The 18,986-nt window shown below is 43.3% G+C and overlaps 1 protein-coding gene across 8 annotated transcripts in view; it reads left to right on the top strand.

The window, feature by feature from the left end:
* Nucleotides 1-18,986, top strand: part of LOC141778290 (RNA-binding motif, single-stranded-interacting protein 3-like) — a 218,490-nt gene that overhangs the window by 195,527 nt on the left and 3,977 nt on the right. For all 8 annotated transcript variants that reach the window (XM_074652467.1, XM_074652473.1, XM_074652472.1 and 5 more), the window contains 5 exons: nt 7,199-7,242; nt 10,378-10,474; nt 12,722-12,772; nt 18,247-18,363; nt 18,640-18,726. In XM_074652467.1, the coding sequence (XP_074508568.1) occupies nt 7,199-7,242; nt 10,378-10,474; nt 12,722-12,772; nt 18,247-18,363; nt 18,640-18,726 (396 nt within the window). The remainder of the gene's footprint in view (nt 1-7,198; nt 7,243-10,377; nt 10,475-12,721; nt 12,773-18,246; nt 18,364-18,639; nt 18,727-18,986) is intronic.

Below are 18,986 nucleotides of genomic sequence, written 5' to 3'. Positions count from 1 at the left end.
CCACGCACCGAGTGCAGTTTTTAACAGTTTCCCAACATTTGCATTACATGGAGGTTGGGAAAGAGCAGGGTGGTGAAGTGAAATGAAATGGAACCAGGCTGAAACAAATGTGTGCTGAAAGAAGAGCCGCCACAACAACAACAGGATGCCACAGTATGTGCATGAGTGTCATGTGTGTAGCAGGCACAGACCACATCAGGGCTCAGTTCATAGTGATGCTTTCTCTCTATCCTGTTGTCAGCTTTTTATTTAAAATAAATGATCAGCGCTTTCAGTGAGATTCCTCACACATTTGTCAGTGGCCCAAATCCTGACAAGCTCCACTTGGCCTTGCTGAGGAAAAGCATCTCTTCAGAGGTTTATGCAGAGGTTTGTCTGAGCCAGGTCTCCGAGTCTAGGCAGAGGTTTGTCTGAGCCAGGTGTCCGAGTCCAGGCAGAGGTTTGTCTGAGCCAGGTCTCCGAGTCCAGGCAGAGGTTTGTCTGAGCCAGGTGTCTGAGTCCAGGCAGAGGTTTGTCTGAGCCAGGTCTCCGAGTCTAGGCAGAGGTTTGTCTGAGCCAGGTCTCCGAGTCCAGGCAGAGGTTTGTCTGAGCCAGGTCTCCGAGTCCAGGCAGAGGTTTGTCTGAGCCAGGTGTCCGAGTCCAGGCAGAGGTTTGTCTGAGCCAGGTCTCCGAGTCCAGGCAGAGGTTTGTCTGAGCCAGGTGTCCGAGTCCAGGCAGAGGTTTGTCTGAGCCAGGTCTCCGAGTCTAGGCAGAGGTTTGTCTGAGCCAGGTGTCCGAGTCCAGGCAGAGGTTTGTCTGAGCCAGGTCTCCGAGTCCAGGCAGAGGTTTGTCTGAGCCAGGTCTCCGAGTCCAGGCAGAGGTTTGTCTGAGCCAGGTGTCTGAGTCCAGGCAGAGGTTTGTCTGAGCCAGGTCTCCGAGTCTAGGCAGAGGTTTGTCTGAGCCAGGTCTCCGAGTCCAGGCAGAGGTTTGTCTGAGCCAGGTCTCCGAGTCCAGGCAGAGGTTTGTCTGAGCCAGGTCTCCGAGTCCAGGCAGAGGTTTGTCTGAGCCAGGTGTCCGAGTCCAGGCAGAGGTTTGTCTGAGCCAGGTCTCCGAGTCTAGGCAGAGGTTTGTCTGAGCCAGGTCTCCGAGTCCAGGCAGAGGTTTGTCTGAGCCAGGTGTCCGAGTCCAGGCAGAGGTTTGTCTGAGCCAGGTCTCCGAGTCCAGGCAGAGGTTTGTCTGAGCCAGGTCTCCGAGTCTAGGCAGAGGTTTGTCTGAGCCAGGTGTCCAAGTCTAGGCAGAGGTTTGTCTGAGCCAGGTGTCCGAGTCCAGGCAGAGGTTTGTCTGAGCCAGGTCTCCGAATCCAGGCAGAGGTTTGTCTGAGCCAGGTGTCCGAGTCCAGGCAGAGGTTTGTCTGAGCCAGGTCTCCGAGTCCAGGCAGAGGTTTGTCTGAGCCAGGTGTCCGAGTCCAGGCAGAGGTTTGTCTGAGCCAGGTCTCCGAGTCTAGGCAGAGGTTTGTCTGAGCCAGGTGTCCAAGTCTAGGCAGAGGTTTGTCTGAGCCAGGTGTCCAAGTCCAGGCAGAGGTTTGTCTGAGCCAGGTCTCCGAATCCAGGCAGAGGTTTGTCTGAGCCAGGTGTCCAAGTCTAGGCAGAGGTTTGTCTGAGCCAGGTGTCCAAGTCCAGGCAGAGGTTTGTCTGAGCCAGGTCTCCGAATCCAGGCAGAGGTTTGTCTGAGCCAGGTCTCCGAGTCTAGGCAGACTAATGGAGGCATCTGGCCGTGGAGGTGCTTGGCAGGGCCTCACTGGGTCCTCACTGGGTCCTCACTAGGTCCACACTGGGTCCTCACTAGGTCCTCACTGGGGCCTCACTGGGGCCTCACTGGGTCCTCACTGGGTCCTCACTGGGTCCTCACTGGGTCCTCACTGGGTCCTCACTGGGCCTCACAGGGTCCTCACTGGGTCCTCACTGGGTCCTCACTGGGGCCTCACTGGGGCCTCACTGGGGCCTCACTGGGGCCTCACTGGGGCCTCACTGGGTCCTCACTGGGTCCTCACTGGGCCTCACAGGGTCCTCACTGGGTCAGCCGACCCAAATCTCCTAGAATCCCTCACTCCTAAATGAGTCTTACCTCGGGACTGTGACATGAGCATGTATTACACACACAATCACTCACACATATAACAACACACAATCACTCACACATATAACAACACACAATCACTCACACATATAACCACACACAATCTCTCACACACATAACAACACACAATCTCTCACACATATAACAACACACAATCTCTCACACACATAACAACACACATAACAACACACAATACATGAGCTCATATAACAACACACAATCACTCACACATATAACAACACACAATCACTCACACACATAACAACACACAATCTCTCACACACAAAACAACACACAATCTCTCACACACATAACAACACACAATCACTCACACATATAACAACACACAATCATTCACACATATAACAACACACATAAGATACAGACCCCCCGCTTCTACATAAGAAGAGACACAAACTAAGATGTCTCTTTGTAGTTGCTTTGTTTACCTGTGTAGTTGTTTTATGTCTCTTTGTAGTTGCCGTGTGTACCTTTATAGTTGTTTTATGTCTCTTTGTAGTCGTTTTATGTCTCTTTGTAGTCGTTTTATGTCTCTTTGTAGATGCTGTGTGTACCTTTGTATTTGTTTTATGTCTCTTTGTAGTTGCTTTGTATACCTGTGTAGTTGTTTTATGTCTCTTTGTAGTCAGTTTTTGTCTCTTTGTAGTTGCTGTGTGTACCTTTATAGTTGTTTTATGTCTCTTTGTAGTTGTTTTATGTCTCTTTGTAGTTGCTGTGTGTACCTTTGTATTTGTTTTATGTCTCTTTCTAGTTGCTTTGTATACCTGTGTAGTTGTTTTATGTCTCTTTGTAGTCAGTTTTTGTCTCTTTGTAGTTGCTGTGTGTACCTTTATAGTTGTTTTATGTCTCTTTGTAGTTGTTTTATGTCTCTTTGTAGTTGCTGTGTGTACCTTTGTATTTGTTTTATGTCTCTTTGTAGTTGCTTTGTGTACCTGTGTAGTTGTTTTATGTCTCTTTGTAGTCAGTTTTTGTCTCTTTGTAGTTGCTGTGTGTACCTTTTATAGTTGTTTTATGTCTCTTTGTAGTCGTTTTATGTCTCTTTGTAGTTGCTGTGTGTACCTTTGTAGTTGTTTTATGTCTCTCTGTAGTTGTTTTATGTCTCTTTGTAGTCGTTTTATGTCTCTTTCTAGTTGCTGTGTGTACCTTTATAGTTGTTTTATGTCTCTTTGTAGTTGTTTTATGTCTCTTTCTAGTCATTTTATGTCTCTTTGTAGTTGCTGTGTGTACCTTTATAGTTGTTTTATGTCTCTTTGTAGTTGCTATGTGTACCTTTATACTTGTTTTATGTCTATTTGTAGTCGTTTTATGTCTCTTTGTAGTTGCTTTGTGTACCTTTGTAGTTGTTTTATGTCTCTTTGTAGTCGTTTTATGTCTCTTTGTAGTTCAATTCAATTCAATTTATTTTTGTATAGCGTCAAATCACAACAGAAGTTATCTGGAGACTCATATATATAGAGCAGGTCTATGACCGTACACCAGAGTTTAGAGACCCAACAGGATCCACCAAGCGCACTGTGGCCAGGAACAACTCCCCGATTACTGGGAAGAAACCTGGAGCAGAACCGGGCGCAGGGCGGGCGGTCATCTGCCGAGACCGGATGGGGGGATAGATAGATAGATAGATAGATAGATAGATAGATAGATAGATAGATAGATAGATAGATAGAGATAGAGATAGAGAGAGAGATAGAGAGAGAGAGAGAGAGAGAGAGAAGCAGCCACAATAATAGCATAGCAGCTGTAATAGCTAATACAAGTAGGACTGATAACACAAAACCAATAGTGGTGGATTGAAAGAGTGATAATACAACTATCGGAATTGATGTCATTGGGTCGTCCCCAGACGGGCTTTCAAGTGGAGCTTCCAGCTGTCTCAGTCCACCATACATCTGGCTAGCTCGCCAGCACTGTCCAGCATCTCTCCTCAGTACGTCCATGTGTGTTGGTGTGGGACGTCCCTGTGATCGACGCCCGTGCGTTGTTGCTGTGTACCTTTATAGTTGTTTTATGTCTCTTTGTAGTTGCTGTGTGTACCTGTGTAGTTGTTTTATGTCTCTTTGTAGTCAGTTTTTGTCTCTTTGTAGTTGCTGTGTGTACCTGTGTAGTTGTTTTATGTCTCTTTGTAGTCAGTTTTTGTCTTTTTGTAGTTGTTTTGTGTCTCTTTGTAGTTGTTTTGTGTTTCTTTGTAGTTGTTTTGTGTTTCTCTGTAGTTGTTTTGTGTTTCTTTGTAGTTGTTTTGTGTTTCTTTGTAGTTGTTTTGTATTTATTTGTAGTTGTTTTGTGTTTCTTTGTAGTTGTTTTGTGTTTCTCTGTAGTTGTTTTGTGTTTCTTTGTAGTTGTTTTGTGTTTCTCTGTAGTTGTTTTGTGTTTTTTTGTAGTTGTTTTGTGTCTCCCTGTAGTCATTTTATGTCTTTTTGTAGTTGTTTTGTGTCTCCCTGTAGTCATTTTTTGTCTTTTTGTAGTTGTTTTGTGTCTCCCTGTAGTCATTTTATGTCTTTTTGTAGTTGTTTTGTGTCTCTCTGTAGTCATTTTTGTCTATTTGTAGTCATTTTATGTCTCTTTGTAGTTGTTTTGCAGTTTTTTGTCGTTGTTTTGCATCTCTTTCATTTGATTGTCTTTCCAACAAGAGCTGTTAACACTAACAGTCACCTCAGACAGATGCTCTGGTTCCAGGGCCCCCCTGACCCTTTGGGCCCCGGGGCCTGTTCCAGGTAGGTCCATTCAATAATCCATCCAGAAGGAGACAGTGTGAAGGGTTAGGGTTAGGGTTAACAAACACAGAGAGATAGATGAGTGTTACATCTCTACACATTAGTGCACTAATACTGGCATTATGCAGCAGTGAGGAATGTCGTCCAGTCTTTGCTGTTCGATGAAAGAAACTTAGAGGACAAGATGCAAACATTGAAATGTTCTAACTCTGGCTCAGAAATCTTCTGTTCAAAAAGACAATTCACGGGAAACAGCAGTGAATACAGATTCAGCTCAAGGTGAAAACTAATGTAGTTTTTACCTGCTTTAAATCAGCTGTTTGTTTAAGAGCTGGTATGAAAATGAATCATGGGCTTTGGAATGATTAATTTTTTCTATTTGTTATCATCAATCTCTGCAGTCTATATTCCCCCAGTCTTGGCTAGAAACTGTGTTTGGGGAACAAACAAACATTGCAGCAAAGTTCAGGATCAGGGTACACTTTCAACTCATGTGCGCCAATTTGGAGAGAAGAGACTTGTGTGGAATATAGAACAAGTCCAAATGACTTGTGTTGGGCTGCAGATAGGAGAGGAGGGGGGGGTGAAAGATAGAGTGAAAGATTAGAGGACGAAAACACTATTGTTGCTTTAAGTTTGTTCCAACATTGCCAAGAGTCAGTCAAAGCCCAGCAGCGAGAAGTACAGTCTCATTCATTAGCACAAAGACACAGATAGAAAACATATGGAGAGTCAGAGAAGTGTCACTTAATGATAAACACTTGACTTAATAGAGACAACATTTAATGGAGAGGAGGAGAAAGAGAGTACTTAAATAGCTTTGAGTTTCTTCTGATGCTGATATAATGCAGAAAAACTGAGTATTGTAGTAATAAGTGAGCCCTGTAACTGGTGCTATATCTATATCTATATATCTATATCTATATATATCTATATATATCTATATATGCTGATCGCTATAGGAAGATGACAGTATGGTGTCTGCTTGTTGTTCCATTAGAAGTGCTTCTTGATGTATCGTGGATCGATATTTAGAGTTAAAAAATGGTGACATTATGCACAGTGGAGCTGAAAACTGATGCACAATATTAAGTACATATTTACAATTGTCTCCCAAACTGTGAGAGTTTTTTTTTATTTTAGCAAGCTGACGTCAGTGAAATTAAGTTTGTGCTTGTTTTGACTCATCGAGTAGTTTTGGTGCATTTTGGTCAGTTTCCTGACTGTCAGTTTCCTGACTGTCAGTTTCCTGACTGTCAGTTTCCTGACTGTCAGTACAGATGTTTGCTGTGACAACAAGCACCAACTGTGAGTCTGACAGCTCAGACAGACTGGTTTCAAAACCTACCAGGAACTTCACTTTCTCTCATTTTCCTCCAGATTGTCTCCTTTCTGTTCCTTTGTGCGTTCACAAAGCCGTGAAATCGGCAAATAGGGAATAACAGCTCATTTTCACTAAATCTGAAACGTGTTCAACTCAAGCAGTTCAGTTCATGGCGTCCAGTGTTGGTTTGCTTTCTATTGACTTTGTGTGCATATATTCCACCTTGTAATATCTTAATATCCCTTCATGTTGTTCCTGAACAGCAGCGTTTACCACATCTGGTTTGAAAAGAGGTGTTTGGAGAAAGTTGGTCCAATCAAGACATTTCTTATTCTGCCTATTTTCGTATAGCTAAGAATTATATTGTAAAACAAGTTAATTTATATTTATTATTTTTTTTTGTTGCTTTTTTTTTTTTTTTAGCAAAATCTAGAACAATATGAGATATATTAGATATGAAATGAGATATAAATGAGAAATCTTCTCCTTTATGTTATTTTCAGTCAAACTTAGTTTAAAATATTATGAGTGCATTGAAACAGGACCATTCCTGTTATGCAGTAACACTATCAGGGCTGTAGTAATCGTTTTGGGTATTTTACTATACCAACAGGATAAGTACAGCTTTAAGTGGTCCACAGGCTCACACACATTCATGCAGAGTGATTCTATTGTACATGAGTGCTTTTAACTGGCTCATTTGAGAGTTTTGTGCTACTGAGGACATCATCACTTGTTCTTTATTTAGCAGGTCTTTTTATCCCACTCACTTGTTTATACTGTTGAATTTTATGTCAAAGCTTTTGTGTTTATTGTTTATTTTACATCATGAATCACTTCTCCTCTCTGCTGTCTCTCCACCTCTCAATTAATTACCTTCATTGGCTTGTTCATTTGAGGCAATATTGCTGTCAGTTTACACCATCAAATAACCGTTTACACATCACTATCGTAATGAGAGAGTTAACTCATATCACTTCTTTTAACCTTTGGGTGTATATGTTTCTCTCTTCATCTCTTTCTCCAGAGTGGTATGACGTTGACGTACGATCCCACCGCGATGCAGAACGGGTAGGTGGACAGTTTTTTTCTCAGATTTACAAACTGTGTCGACAACTTTGGATATCCTCAAACTTTACTTTTGATTCACATCCCGTCCAAATGTTTGTAAAGCACCTGTTTGTGAGCCTTTACAAACCTCACACCTCCCCACACCAGCAAAGCATCACACATCAGCCAACCACAAGCACTAATATGCACATGAGCACATGAGTATTTATTTATGCACCTATGCATACAAGCTGTCAGACATGTAGCTTTTGATTGCAGACAGGGAAGTTGGGCGGTGTTGCAGTGCCGCTGTAAGACTTTCGTCAGCTGAGGCTATCTGCAGTTCTCTCAGGCTGTGCGTGCGTGCGTGCGTGCGTGCGTGCGTGCGTGCGTGCGTGCGTGCGTGCGTGCGTGCGTGCGTGCGTGCGTGCGTGCGTGCGTGCGTGCGTGCGTGCGTGCGTGTGCCCCCTCGACCTCTCTTCCGAGGTCATCGGAGCTCCTTCCGGCGAAGCGCTAAATGACTGTGAAATGCTAATGCAGCTAATTAGAGAGGCGAAAAAGCAGGAAGGGAAGGGGGCTGAATAAAGAGGGAGGGCCGGGCGGGGTCAAGAGGAGGGCAAAGGCAAAAATAAAGTCAGCCCAAGGAGAGGGGAAGGTTTGCGAGTCTTTCCAAGCTTGAGGACGGCTGGTTTCTAGGGTCTGATGCCAATCTGATGTTAGTGGAAACATGTGTCCCAACCAGCCAGACTGCTTTGGCTTCTAGCCTGTCCTCTCTTTTATCAGGGAGACAAAATTCACTTTCTCTGGCTCTCCTTTTCTCCTATCTGGTCTGTTTGCTCTCCATCCTTCTCTCTCTTTCTCCCTGCTTCTGTTCTTACCTCTCCTACTCTGCCTTTCTATCTTTCTGTCTTCTCGTTCCTCTGTGTCTCATGCCCACACATGCACATACAAATATATATATTTTAGCATGCTCCCCCACATTTCTCCGCCGAAAAGTCACAAAGGTCGGCACTAAATCATTCGCTAATTTTTCAGGGCAAACTCCTGACAGTGCGTCTAGGTCACGCCAGGGATTCACGGAGAGGTTTTAAATTCAATCCTGTAGTAATGTGCTGTTAGTGTATTGTTTAAACAGCCGTGCTGGAGTCTCTATTGACAGCGTGCTGCTCAGGGCTAATAGCCTCCATCAATAACCTTGGATCTGTCCTCTACCTACTATTTCTCTCTCTCAATACACATCACTCTAATGAAAATACAATAAACACAATCAGAGAAGCATATTGAATAACCGGGCTGCGTTCACTCATTTATATTCATCAATGACAGTAATACAGTATCTCTAATGCAAGTCATACATTAATTGTACAGTGAAAAAAAATAGATCCACACTACATGATCAGCTGAAGAGTGTTTTTTTTTCTTGTCTCTGGTCACCACATCGACAAACATATACTTTACTATATATCTGTCCAAACTTTTCAATTTCAAGTGAGGTTGAAACACATCATTAAATGCAGACATACAATGCTATTGCTCAATGGACACGAGGCTATGCTTTACCCAACCTTTGGACCTCACTTCCCCCTCGCAGCCGCACACTGGACATTACAGAAAACTGCTCTTAAAACCCATCATTTAAATCTAGGTTACACTCTTTAACTGCAACAACTGCATCTTATTTTATACCGATTTGAACTCATTGCTGAGCTAAGCTCTGTTGCTTATTGTACGTCTTATTGTTGATTTCATTGATGTTTTATTACTGGTGCTTTGCAGCTTATTGTATGTCTTATTCTAGATTTTGGGTGCCATTACAGGTGCCATTAAGTATTAAGTAGAGCATAAAAAACCCAACAGGGAGGCTGGATGTTCGTGTGAAGCACAATCACGCTCTGGAGCTTATCACAGGCAGTTGGAGACCGACTGCATCCACGAGGCCAGGACTGCAATAGTTTAAAAATACCTGAGGGTTTGTATCTCGCAGCTGGGTTCAACGCTGCTCGTGCTATCGCTGACCGAACAAATGTAATGTGAAACAGAGAGTGCAATAACGGAGCAGGTGACCACCTCGGCAACCCATTTCACCCTTGAAATGAGATGTGTGCTGGTGTCACAGTGAAGTAGCACCCATCCATCTATGTGTTCCTGTATCTGGCTGCTTGCTGAGCCCGGCTGTCATCTCACTTGTAAGAATAGAGTGGATATTCTGTTATGTGTGATGCAGATCTTTATGAATGAAATATAGAAAATGTTAAATAATGTGATATTTGGCAGTAATAGTTTGAAAGTAAGTGTTTTTTTAAGTACTTTTCTCACCACTAAGCAAGACTTGATTTGTGTCGAGCACCGTTTTCTACAGTCGTGGCTATGTTAGAGATAGATAGGGATAGATAAGGGAGGGCTTCTCTCTGTCTCTGCCTCTCTCTTTCTCCCCTCCCTTGCTCCATTATTCAGTCAACAGACACTTTGGGATCGATCGGGCACAGCAACACGGCCTGGCGGATGAAACATGTCCTCTCTAGGTACACAATGATAAATAAAGCACTGCGAGCCACAGCATTCTGCCGCTGCAGGGTTGAAGAGGTGAAATGAAAAAAACAAACAAGATGGAGCAAAATCAGAAGGGCAAACAAAGGTATAGGGAGAGACGCAAACAGAGTGCAAAATGCAGATGTTACAGATGCAGCTTTCTCTGCTAAGTGGAATATGCGTAGGACGGAACATAAAGGGCAATACTGAAATACTTCACCCACTCACACATTAAGGTGATAATTCATTATTATGCATAGCGGTAGAGCAGACTCCTTTGTAACATGACGTGTGCTCCGGTGAGTGTCAAGTCTCGTTCGAAGACGTCTTTGATGGTGTGGCGCAGAGTGAAGCTGTAAAATGTATTGTTTCCATGACAGCCTTGATGATGTCTGAACCATTTTGTCAGCGGTGTCTTGAAGTGCACTGGGTGGTTGAAAACAAAGAGGTACAAAAGGCTCATTTTCACATTTGCATATGACTACATCTGAAGAGCTAAAAGCGTATGTGCAGAGAAGCCTCTTGACTGGTGTCTTTTAACATGCTCTTGGTTTAGCTTTACCCCGCTTCTAAGTTTGCCGATATTAATGATGTCAAAATTAAACCTTTTCTTGTTTGCTTCCATAGGTTTTACTCTTCGCCATACAGCATCTCCACCAATCGGATGATTGCACAGACGTCAATCACGCCCTTCATTGCTGCTTCTCCCGTCTCTACATATCAGGTGTGTGGACCCTCTGAAGTTAGACCAAGCTTTGAGATCCTGTAAGGGCTCCAGAAATTGATAAGGACATCTTGAAGTTGTGTGTTTAGATTAATACCTCTATAGGTTACTTTATGGTTTCTTTATAAAGTCAGGGTACTGTAGGAAAGTGTTTTGTCCTAGCCACTACTGCAAAGCACAACTTCAGGCATGCATTTTGACTTTGCTATAGCTCTCTGGCCTGCCAACAGATTTAACAAAGCAACAAATGTTCAAAGTCAGACACAGCTCCAATATGGGATCCCAAGGGCATATAATGCAACCTAATAGCAATAGCGAAGTGAAGTTAACAACTCTGTAGAGATACTTGGGAGGGGCACTTTAGTTTAGTACTGTAGTTGTAAATCTGTGGTTGCAAAGGATAAGTTATATTCTATATTTTTCTCATTGTCAACAAATCCCATGAAAAGACCAAAATCAACAATTAATTGATCCTACTAACAAGTATCGTGTGTGTAGACAGAGCTTGCTATGGTCCATAAAGCTCCACCGGACACTATTAACAACACATCAATGAGCCACCGTGGCACATGGGCACATATACCATCCTGCTGCCATAAATACTCACTAGCACACAAAATGTGTCTTAATCCACAGCTGAAAATAGTCCCCAACAAATGCAGTATTTTTTCCTGTTTAAGTGATGTTTGTTAAAAATGACTTCAGAAAATGACTCAGCCTTTTGAGAAAGTGAAGGAAGGAATGGGCCTGTAACACAGAGGATGTGTCTGAAAGTATTGAGAGACGGACTATCACATTGTTGGTTTGGGTCTTTTCATGGGATTTGCTATCACAAAGAAGAATATAGATAAAGAACTGCCTCATCTTGAGCGAAGTTAACAACTTACCTGGGGTTTTGAAATATGAATTGAATATTTTCAGTTGATCCCATCCACAGCAGTTCTGCTCTCTGGTTTCAAAATGAATTTAAAATGTGTCGAATGAACCTCTTTTTCCACTGTTGTCCAGTATTATTATAGTTATATATTATTAGTTATATTATTACAGTATATTATAGTTCCTGAACATACAGGTCAAGCAAGTAGAGCTTTTCTCAGAAAAGACATGAACACATATATTGGGTTATATCAGCTCTCTCCATTCAAGACCACTTTTAGTCTAGCAATGATAAAACACAGGCTCATATTGCAGCACTCCTCCCATCAATCTTTCATTCGTAGGCACAAATCCTCCTTTTGTCTCCCTCTCTCTTCCCATGTGTCGCATCCTCTCTCTTCCACACGCACAAACCATACCAATTCATGTCAAAGCTGGTTGCCGACGTAGCTGCGGCTCTTTGAGAGATTGACTCAGTACTTGATCCGCAGTTTGTCAAACACATAGACTTTAAAACAAACACCAGTCCTTCCCCCACAGGTTGTCTCTAGCAAGGAGCGCTGCTGTAAACGAGAAAGACGAATGCAAAGACACACCTTCGGCAGTGCAGAATTACACACACAGACACATCCTGCTTTTTGAGAAATTAGCCTGCCTTGCATTACGTTAACTCCCCATAGACAGACACAGGTACGTTAACATACACATGCACTCATAATATAACTCTATACGTGCATACCCTGTTGAACATGTGACAAAGGGGCCTTCGGGGACTGGATCGTCCTCGTGTTAGGGCTGGGCAGTAGGAGATGAAAGTGGTGATTTGTGGCCAAGACAGGCTTTGATGATGAAACCTCCACTGTGCAGCAGTAATTATTAGACTGTATTGCTCTCTGTGGTCTTCATATCCTCTTATAATTACAACATAACATACTGTATAGTGGACCCTCAGTTTCTGCTGTAATATTCTTTAGGACACGCTGCCATAGGGACTGGGCTCTGAAATAGGCTTGTAAAGACTTGAGCTAATGATTCATTTTCTCTCGTCTCCTCTTTGGTTTTCTCATTTTCGCTCCCTTCCTGTCATCCTGTCTTCCAATTGTCCTTCCTTATTTTCTCTCTTTCTCAATTCTTTATCCACTTACAACAATCTTCTTTTTGATCTTCCCTTTCCTCTCATCTCTCCCTGACCTCCCTACTGCATCCTCCTACTCGTGCCCATCCCCTCCTTCTTTAATTACTTTATTTTTTACTTTCTTTCTACTCTCCATATTTCTTCTTCCTTTTCCTTCGCCGTGTCTGGTTTTAATGTCATCACCTCTACCTTTGCTGCATCTTTTTATCTCTCCTCTCCTCCTTTCTTCTCCACAGGTCCAGAGTACATCTTGGATGCCACATCAACAGTATGTTATGCAACCTACAGTAAGTTCTCCTTTATTGTTTGGGTCATCTGTTATCTTTCCACAGTGGAGTCATTTTCTATATTTTCCAGCACTTTTCACTGCCTGGCTGCCACACAAAAAACACAAAGTCATCCATCTTAGAAACCATAGGTCTTGTTTGTGCTCAAATACTCACTATAATTGCTTTGTAACCATATTTAACGTCACAGAATTTGTTTTAATTTTGATCTAATATTTCAGTGCAAATGATGGAGCAAGTCACTGAAGAGTTTGCGACAAGTGCAGCATATGAGAGTCAAACCCAGGTCAGACCAGGAAAATGAAACTTTAGCCCTGAATGTGAGTGTTCCCTGAATGTGAGTGTTCCCCGGCTGAATCAGCCTGTGAATAACCTCCTTAAAGCAGCTGGCAGAGCTCAGCGGAGCCGAGTCTGAGATCCATAGGAAAAGGCTGCTCCCTGCTGGGTTGAAATGAAACTGCAGGTAGAGCGAAGTGGTAAACATACTGTATATCAAGATAAATGTTAACCTGTAATTACTGGTCATATTTGTACTGTGGATGTATAGCCACGTATATAGCCTGTTACAGTGTAGGTATATACAGTCAATATACAGGTATATACAGTCAATATACAGGTACACAGCAGATCTACGCTCAGATTCTCTTTCTTCTTCTCTTATACTCTCACACACAAACTTCAAGGTTTCCTTTGCTATCAGCCGAGGACTGTATACAGTTCAAGCCTCCACAGGCTTCGCTCTGAGCTCAGTGTAAAGCCTCAGCTGACGTTGTCTGTCTGACTCACAGTACCTACCCTAGCATACAGTGTATATATTATATATATATATATACAATCTGTACACCTCCATCCAGCTGGAGGACAGATTCCTCTCTTTAATTGTTGAAAGAAGTGAGGTTGTTGCCTTGTCGGCAGGTGAAAGACCTCTACAGTTCAACCTCACTCACTGGTTGATTTATTTTATTTAAGAAAATGATAGATTCATAGTGTATAGGACCAAACAATAACCTTCAGATGAACAATAAAGCTTAATCACCTCTTAAACATTTATTCATCAGTAGTTCACAGTTCCGCTGGTCCGGCTCGTCTACAGTGTACATTAGTCATTTTCTATTATCTTTAGTTCAACTAGCCTGTAAAACATACATTTCATTTTTATACTCATGAGTTTTAATTACAGGCCTTTCCTGAAAAAAGGTTCATGAAACAAGTACACGATCTAATGAGGATTCAGTGATCATGGCTGACAAAAGCCTTCAGACACGTCACATTATACATACATATATATAAACACACACATATATATATATATATATATGTGTGTGTAGTGGAGGAATATGATTAACAGTACAGCCAGCTCCTTTTCTATAGATATTTTTGTTGAAAATAAAGTTGGCTTCTCTTAGAAACAAAACCCTTAGACAGATTTGATCATTTTTATCTCACCACAGTGTTAGTAGACTACTTTGTACCTACAGAATTCAGTTATGCTCCACTGAAATTGTCAGCTAGGAGGCTGGAAGACAGATATGGTATATCAGCCATGCACTGAGGAATTCCAGCAAATTCTGTCACAACACAATAGTTAATTTAGTTCCAAATGTTGTTGTCCCCTCTCTATAGTTCTCTCTTTCTATCTGCCAAACTCCTAAAAACATTCTGTTGTCATGTCTGATTAAAAGGATGTCTGTGAGAGAGGATAATACCCTTCTGTAAATGGCTTTTCAAACAAATGCCCCGCCTAATTATTTGGAAGGCCGCTTGATATGACTGCGTAAGACTTGGGAGAAGACAGACAGAGATGGAAGAGAAGACAGAATAAGGGAATAGGAGAAAGAGAAAATAAATAAATAAGAGAGCTGTGTGTGACAGAGAGAAGGGAACAGGGGAGAGAGGCAGGCGCAGGGAAAGGAGAGGAAAGAAGGGATTACAAAGAATAAAATCGAGAACAAAGAAAAGAAAACAACTGCTGCTGAAAGCATGTCTGGGCTGTGCGCGCCCGTTCCCCAGCCTCGTCTCCGCATAGTCAAAATCCCTGTTAGACAACAAAGGCGAAGGCTAGTCATTGTATTTCCTGGAACCAGAAGAGCTCGGCAAATTAAAGCTGCGTCAGGGAGGGAGACGGAGAGAGACACACGGCGGCTTAATTCTGTTCCTATGGTAGCAGAGGCTTCCTCATCGCTGTGCCTCGGTTAATGACTGGGAACTTCCAGTAATGCCGCGCACTCATTGACACATTTAGGTTGATGCACACAAGCACGCCTCTGCTAATCACTCGGTCAACAGTCCATCAGACAGTTAGAGATTCTTCCATGTTGGGGATGCGTGTCACATCGTTTCACAGATACATACTAAAGAAATACTTAGAATGAGATAAATAAAAACAGTGCCCAGGGATAAATAAAGTGCATGCACTCCCACCACTATATTTACACACACAGACACAAGCATAGGTGTGCACATACACACACACACACACCTATACACACACACACCGTGAAGTGCCTTAAGGACTGTGTGTTTCCGAGCCTTGGTGAAATGCCCAGATTACTTGAACTCCCTGTCTTTACATCTTAATTAGTGAGAGGATGTCTTTGTGCATAATTACTCACAAATCCCTCTACAGGAAATGAATGCATTACCCTAACCATGCATAGCAAGAAAGAGAGGGAAGGCGGCTTATTGGGGCGCGCCGTAATGACACATCCAAAGAATTGGGATTTCAGATCTTCCTGAGTTAAATTGCGATGTTAAACCCATTTGAGCAGACAAAGGGGGCAAAGAATGTGTCGGAAGAAAGCACAGATCAGTACATCTCTGAGCCTCCGAATAGTGCACAATACTTGGTTTGTTTCCTGTTTCCTGTTTTCCTGTTTTATGCTGGGATCCCTTGTGTGCATGTGTGCCTGTCTGCGTGCAGAAATGCATGCATGTTTAGAGTTACGACCCAGAAATACCTGACTTTTATGTAGTAAAAAAAGTCGTTTTAGTATGGATTTTGTGGATTTTGTAGAATTATACAAACATCTGGTTTTCAGACCTCACCACCTGAGAGAGAACAAATAATGCCGGTTCACATCCTTTACGTTCTCACACACACACACAGAGCTCCCATCGCACCAGCAGCTGGTAGCGGTTTCCGGATAAACGGGTGTCATTATCACTAATACTGTGTACTTGATGCTGCACGGTGCCTGCAGCATTCTGCTAGTCAGCTTCACTTGTCTACTGGAAACATGACAGCTAAAGAAGGGGAGGAGAAGAAGAGAGGAGGGAGCGAGCGAGCGGGAGAAAGAGCGAGTTCTAAGTTGAAGCAGATCTTGTATTTTTGTTCTCTCTCCTGTCCTCGGGGGAGGGGGGGAGATAACTGTCTGTCTCGCATACTCATTTATTGCTTACCCCAGGAAGAAAAGATGTCTTGACACATGAAAACATCAACAGGTTCACACGCTCTACCACATACAGTATAATTACACACCAGCTAATGCGAGGTATCTGCACGCAGTCACACGCAGAGGTAGCAAGTTTAACACTTGTACAGCTGTAAATCAGAGCAGACAATTAGTCATTGTGGGTTTCCTTTTTGCTTTATGCTGCTTTCTCCGTGCACGGAAGCCTGCTGCGATATTGGATGAAGTGATGGAAAAGGAGATGGAGGATGAGAAATCATTAAACAAGAGAGCATAGAAGGATGAAAAGCTTGAGTATTAGCTAGATTCTGGCTGATACATCTACCTGCCGGAGCCAAAGCTTTGTGCAGGTTTGTGGGTAGATCTGTGATGCGTCTGTGTGTGTGTGAGTGTGTGTGTAAGTGTGTAGAAAAAGTGCCACTCATTCACTTGTGATGTTGAAGACAGTGTTGACGGAGCATTTCTGACTGCCAGGCGGCTGTGTTCTTCAAACAGATCTCCCTATGAAGACATCAGTCAGGAGGAAGGGCATTCACCACTGTTAACAGCTCTGACAATCGTGCATGCGTGCGTGCGTGCGTGCGTGTGTGCGTGCGTGCGTGCGTGCGTGCATGCGTGCACGTGTTTGTGTGTGTGTGCGTGTGTGTGTGTGTGTGTGCGTCCCTGTGAAGCTTGCAGACATAAGGATCTTCACTTACAGATTTGCAGCTCTGACAGACTGTATGTGCCTTCAAGAGGAACGCTACACACAGCTAGAACTTTCATCACTGTGTGTGTGTGTGTGTGTGTGTGTGTGTGTGTGTGTGTGTGTGTGTGTGTGTGTGTGTGTGTGTGTGTGTATGTGTGGGTGTGTGTGTGTTTACCTACAGTGTGTGTGCTTGTGTTGTTGCGAGCCTCGCTATGAAACCCAACAGATACAGAGCCGTGAAGACGACTGGCGTATACAGCTGGGCCGGTTCCTATAATAGCTAAATGTAATACCTGTGATCTTCTAACATCCTGTCTCAACATGCAGCTACAGAAGTGCCGACTGCTCTCTGGAGCGATGCTGACACATGTCCACCGATGCCGTCTGGGCTCGTGGGAAGTGCAGTTAAACAGCTATCACAAATGAACAGTGTTTACCTCTGCAGGGATGTTGCCAGGCGAAGAGGAGTCTCCTATTAAACACAGAGCTGTTGAGTTTGTAGCTGAGCCGTACTGGAAAAGTAGAGCTCAGCGTATCAAGGTGTTAGCCGGCATCAAAGCCCTTCACATTGAAGAGATTTACAGTAAAAGCCTTTCTGCTCCATTCAGACGCAGGTTCTGTCAGCCTGCCCTGCGAGCCGGCTGACTGGCTGCATTGCCGTCAAACCGTTCGCAGTCATCAGACTTAACTGGGTTGGAAGTCTTTCTACTAGCTGCATGTCTTAAAAAGATCTTATTGAGCTGTGGAGCAGTAACAACACATCCTTTGGGATGGGTCTACCTTCTCAGTTTGATGTGATTTAAAGGAATAGTTCTGCATCTTCCTGTCCTCCGCCATCCCTCCAGATACCATCTCCTGTGATCGCTTTAAATCATTTAGTTCAGCCGAACTTCATTAACTGTCAGGGTTCCCACACGTCCTGGAAAACCTGGAAAAAAGTTCACAAATGTTCCAGTCATGGAAAACACATGGAAGATGAGAGGAAAAAGTCAAATGTCCTGTAAAATCATTTCACCATTCACTGGTATTTTCCTTCAGCTGAGAATGAACTACTAGGCGATCTATGAGACCTTGTCATCTGAAAGCTGAGCTCCGTTATTTTCAGGATCACATTAACGGGGTATTAAATGGTAGTTGATGGACGAGAGTAGACATAGACTGCACGTCTTTTACATCAGACTTCCACAGAGAGGAACGTATTAGTGTATGACGTGATCCCTGTCTGTCATTGCAGCTAGATCATCACTGAATATGTCCTTGAAAAGTCCTGGAACCCTGACTGTGTTGGTCGCTTGTCATATAATGCTTAATAAGTGGATATAACAGCTTGTTCAGCTCGTACAACGATGTCCATGTGTCCTTCCTCCCTGCCTCAGGGCGCTGTGATCACCCCGGCAGCAGCTATAGAGCCCAGTTTGTCTCTTCACCCCTCCAGTGTAATGGCTCCTCTCAGCCAGCAGATGAACCACCTGTCTCTGGGCACCACGGGCACCGTGAGTCTCAGCTTGTATCTCTCCATGCATGTGTGTGTTTTGTAATATATTCAATATAATTAGTCAGTAGAGATTTCCATGATCGGCTGTAATTGAAATGATCTCGCAGCAGAAACCACGCACACGTGGAAACTGCCTTTTTTCTGTTTGCTGAAATGTGCGACGACCGAGGCCAAACTGTTATGTAATGTTTCAGGTCTCAGCGGGGATGTCAGACAGGACTATTAATCCAGGGATTGTAGAGGACATATTGTTGATAATACCTTCTCTCTGCAGTACATGCCTGCTGCAGCGGCTGCTCCTATGCAAGGAACCTACATTCCCCAGTACACTGCAGTGCCTGCCTCTGCCATCACAGTGGAAGTAAGGACACAAACATGTTGGTTATGGACTTTATTCTGATTCACACAGCAGCCCATATCCGGCTTTACAGGGCTAACTTGACTTGGATATTGAGATTTATATACACTATAATTCATATATTATTTTCTTGTGTCACGCCTCTCATATAAATGAGATGCTAGTAAATTAAACTGTAGTTAATAATGGCCATGCTGCCATGCTGCTGATATTCTGTGAGACCTCTATTAGTATTAGTCACTAGTTTATTGCCACGGAGGGAA

Source organism: Sebastes fasciatus, chromosome 12 (genome assembly GCF_043250625.1).
Source record: "Sebastes fasciatus isolate fSebFas1 chromosome 12, fSebFas1.pri, whole genome shotgun sequence".
Taxonomy (NCBI): Eukaryota; Metazoa; Chordata; class Actinopteri; order Perciformes; family Sebastidae; genus Sebastes; species Sebastes fasciatus.
This window is presented reverse-complemented; position numbering and strand designations above follow the sequence as displayed.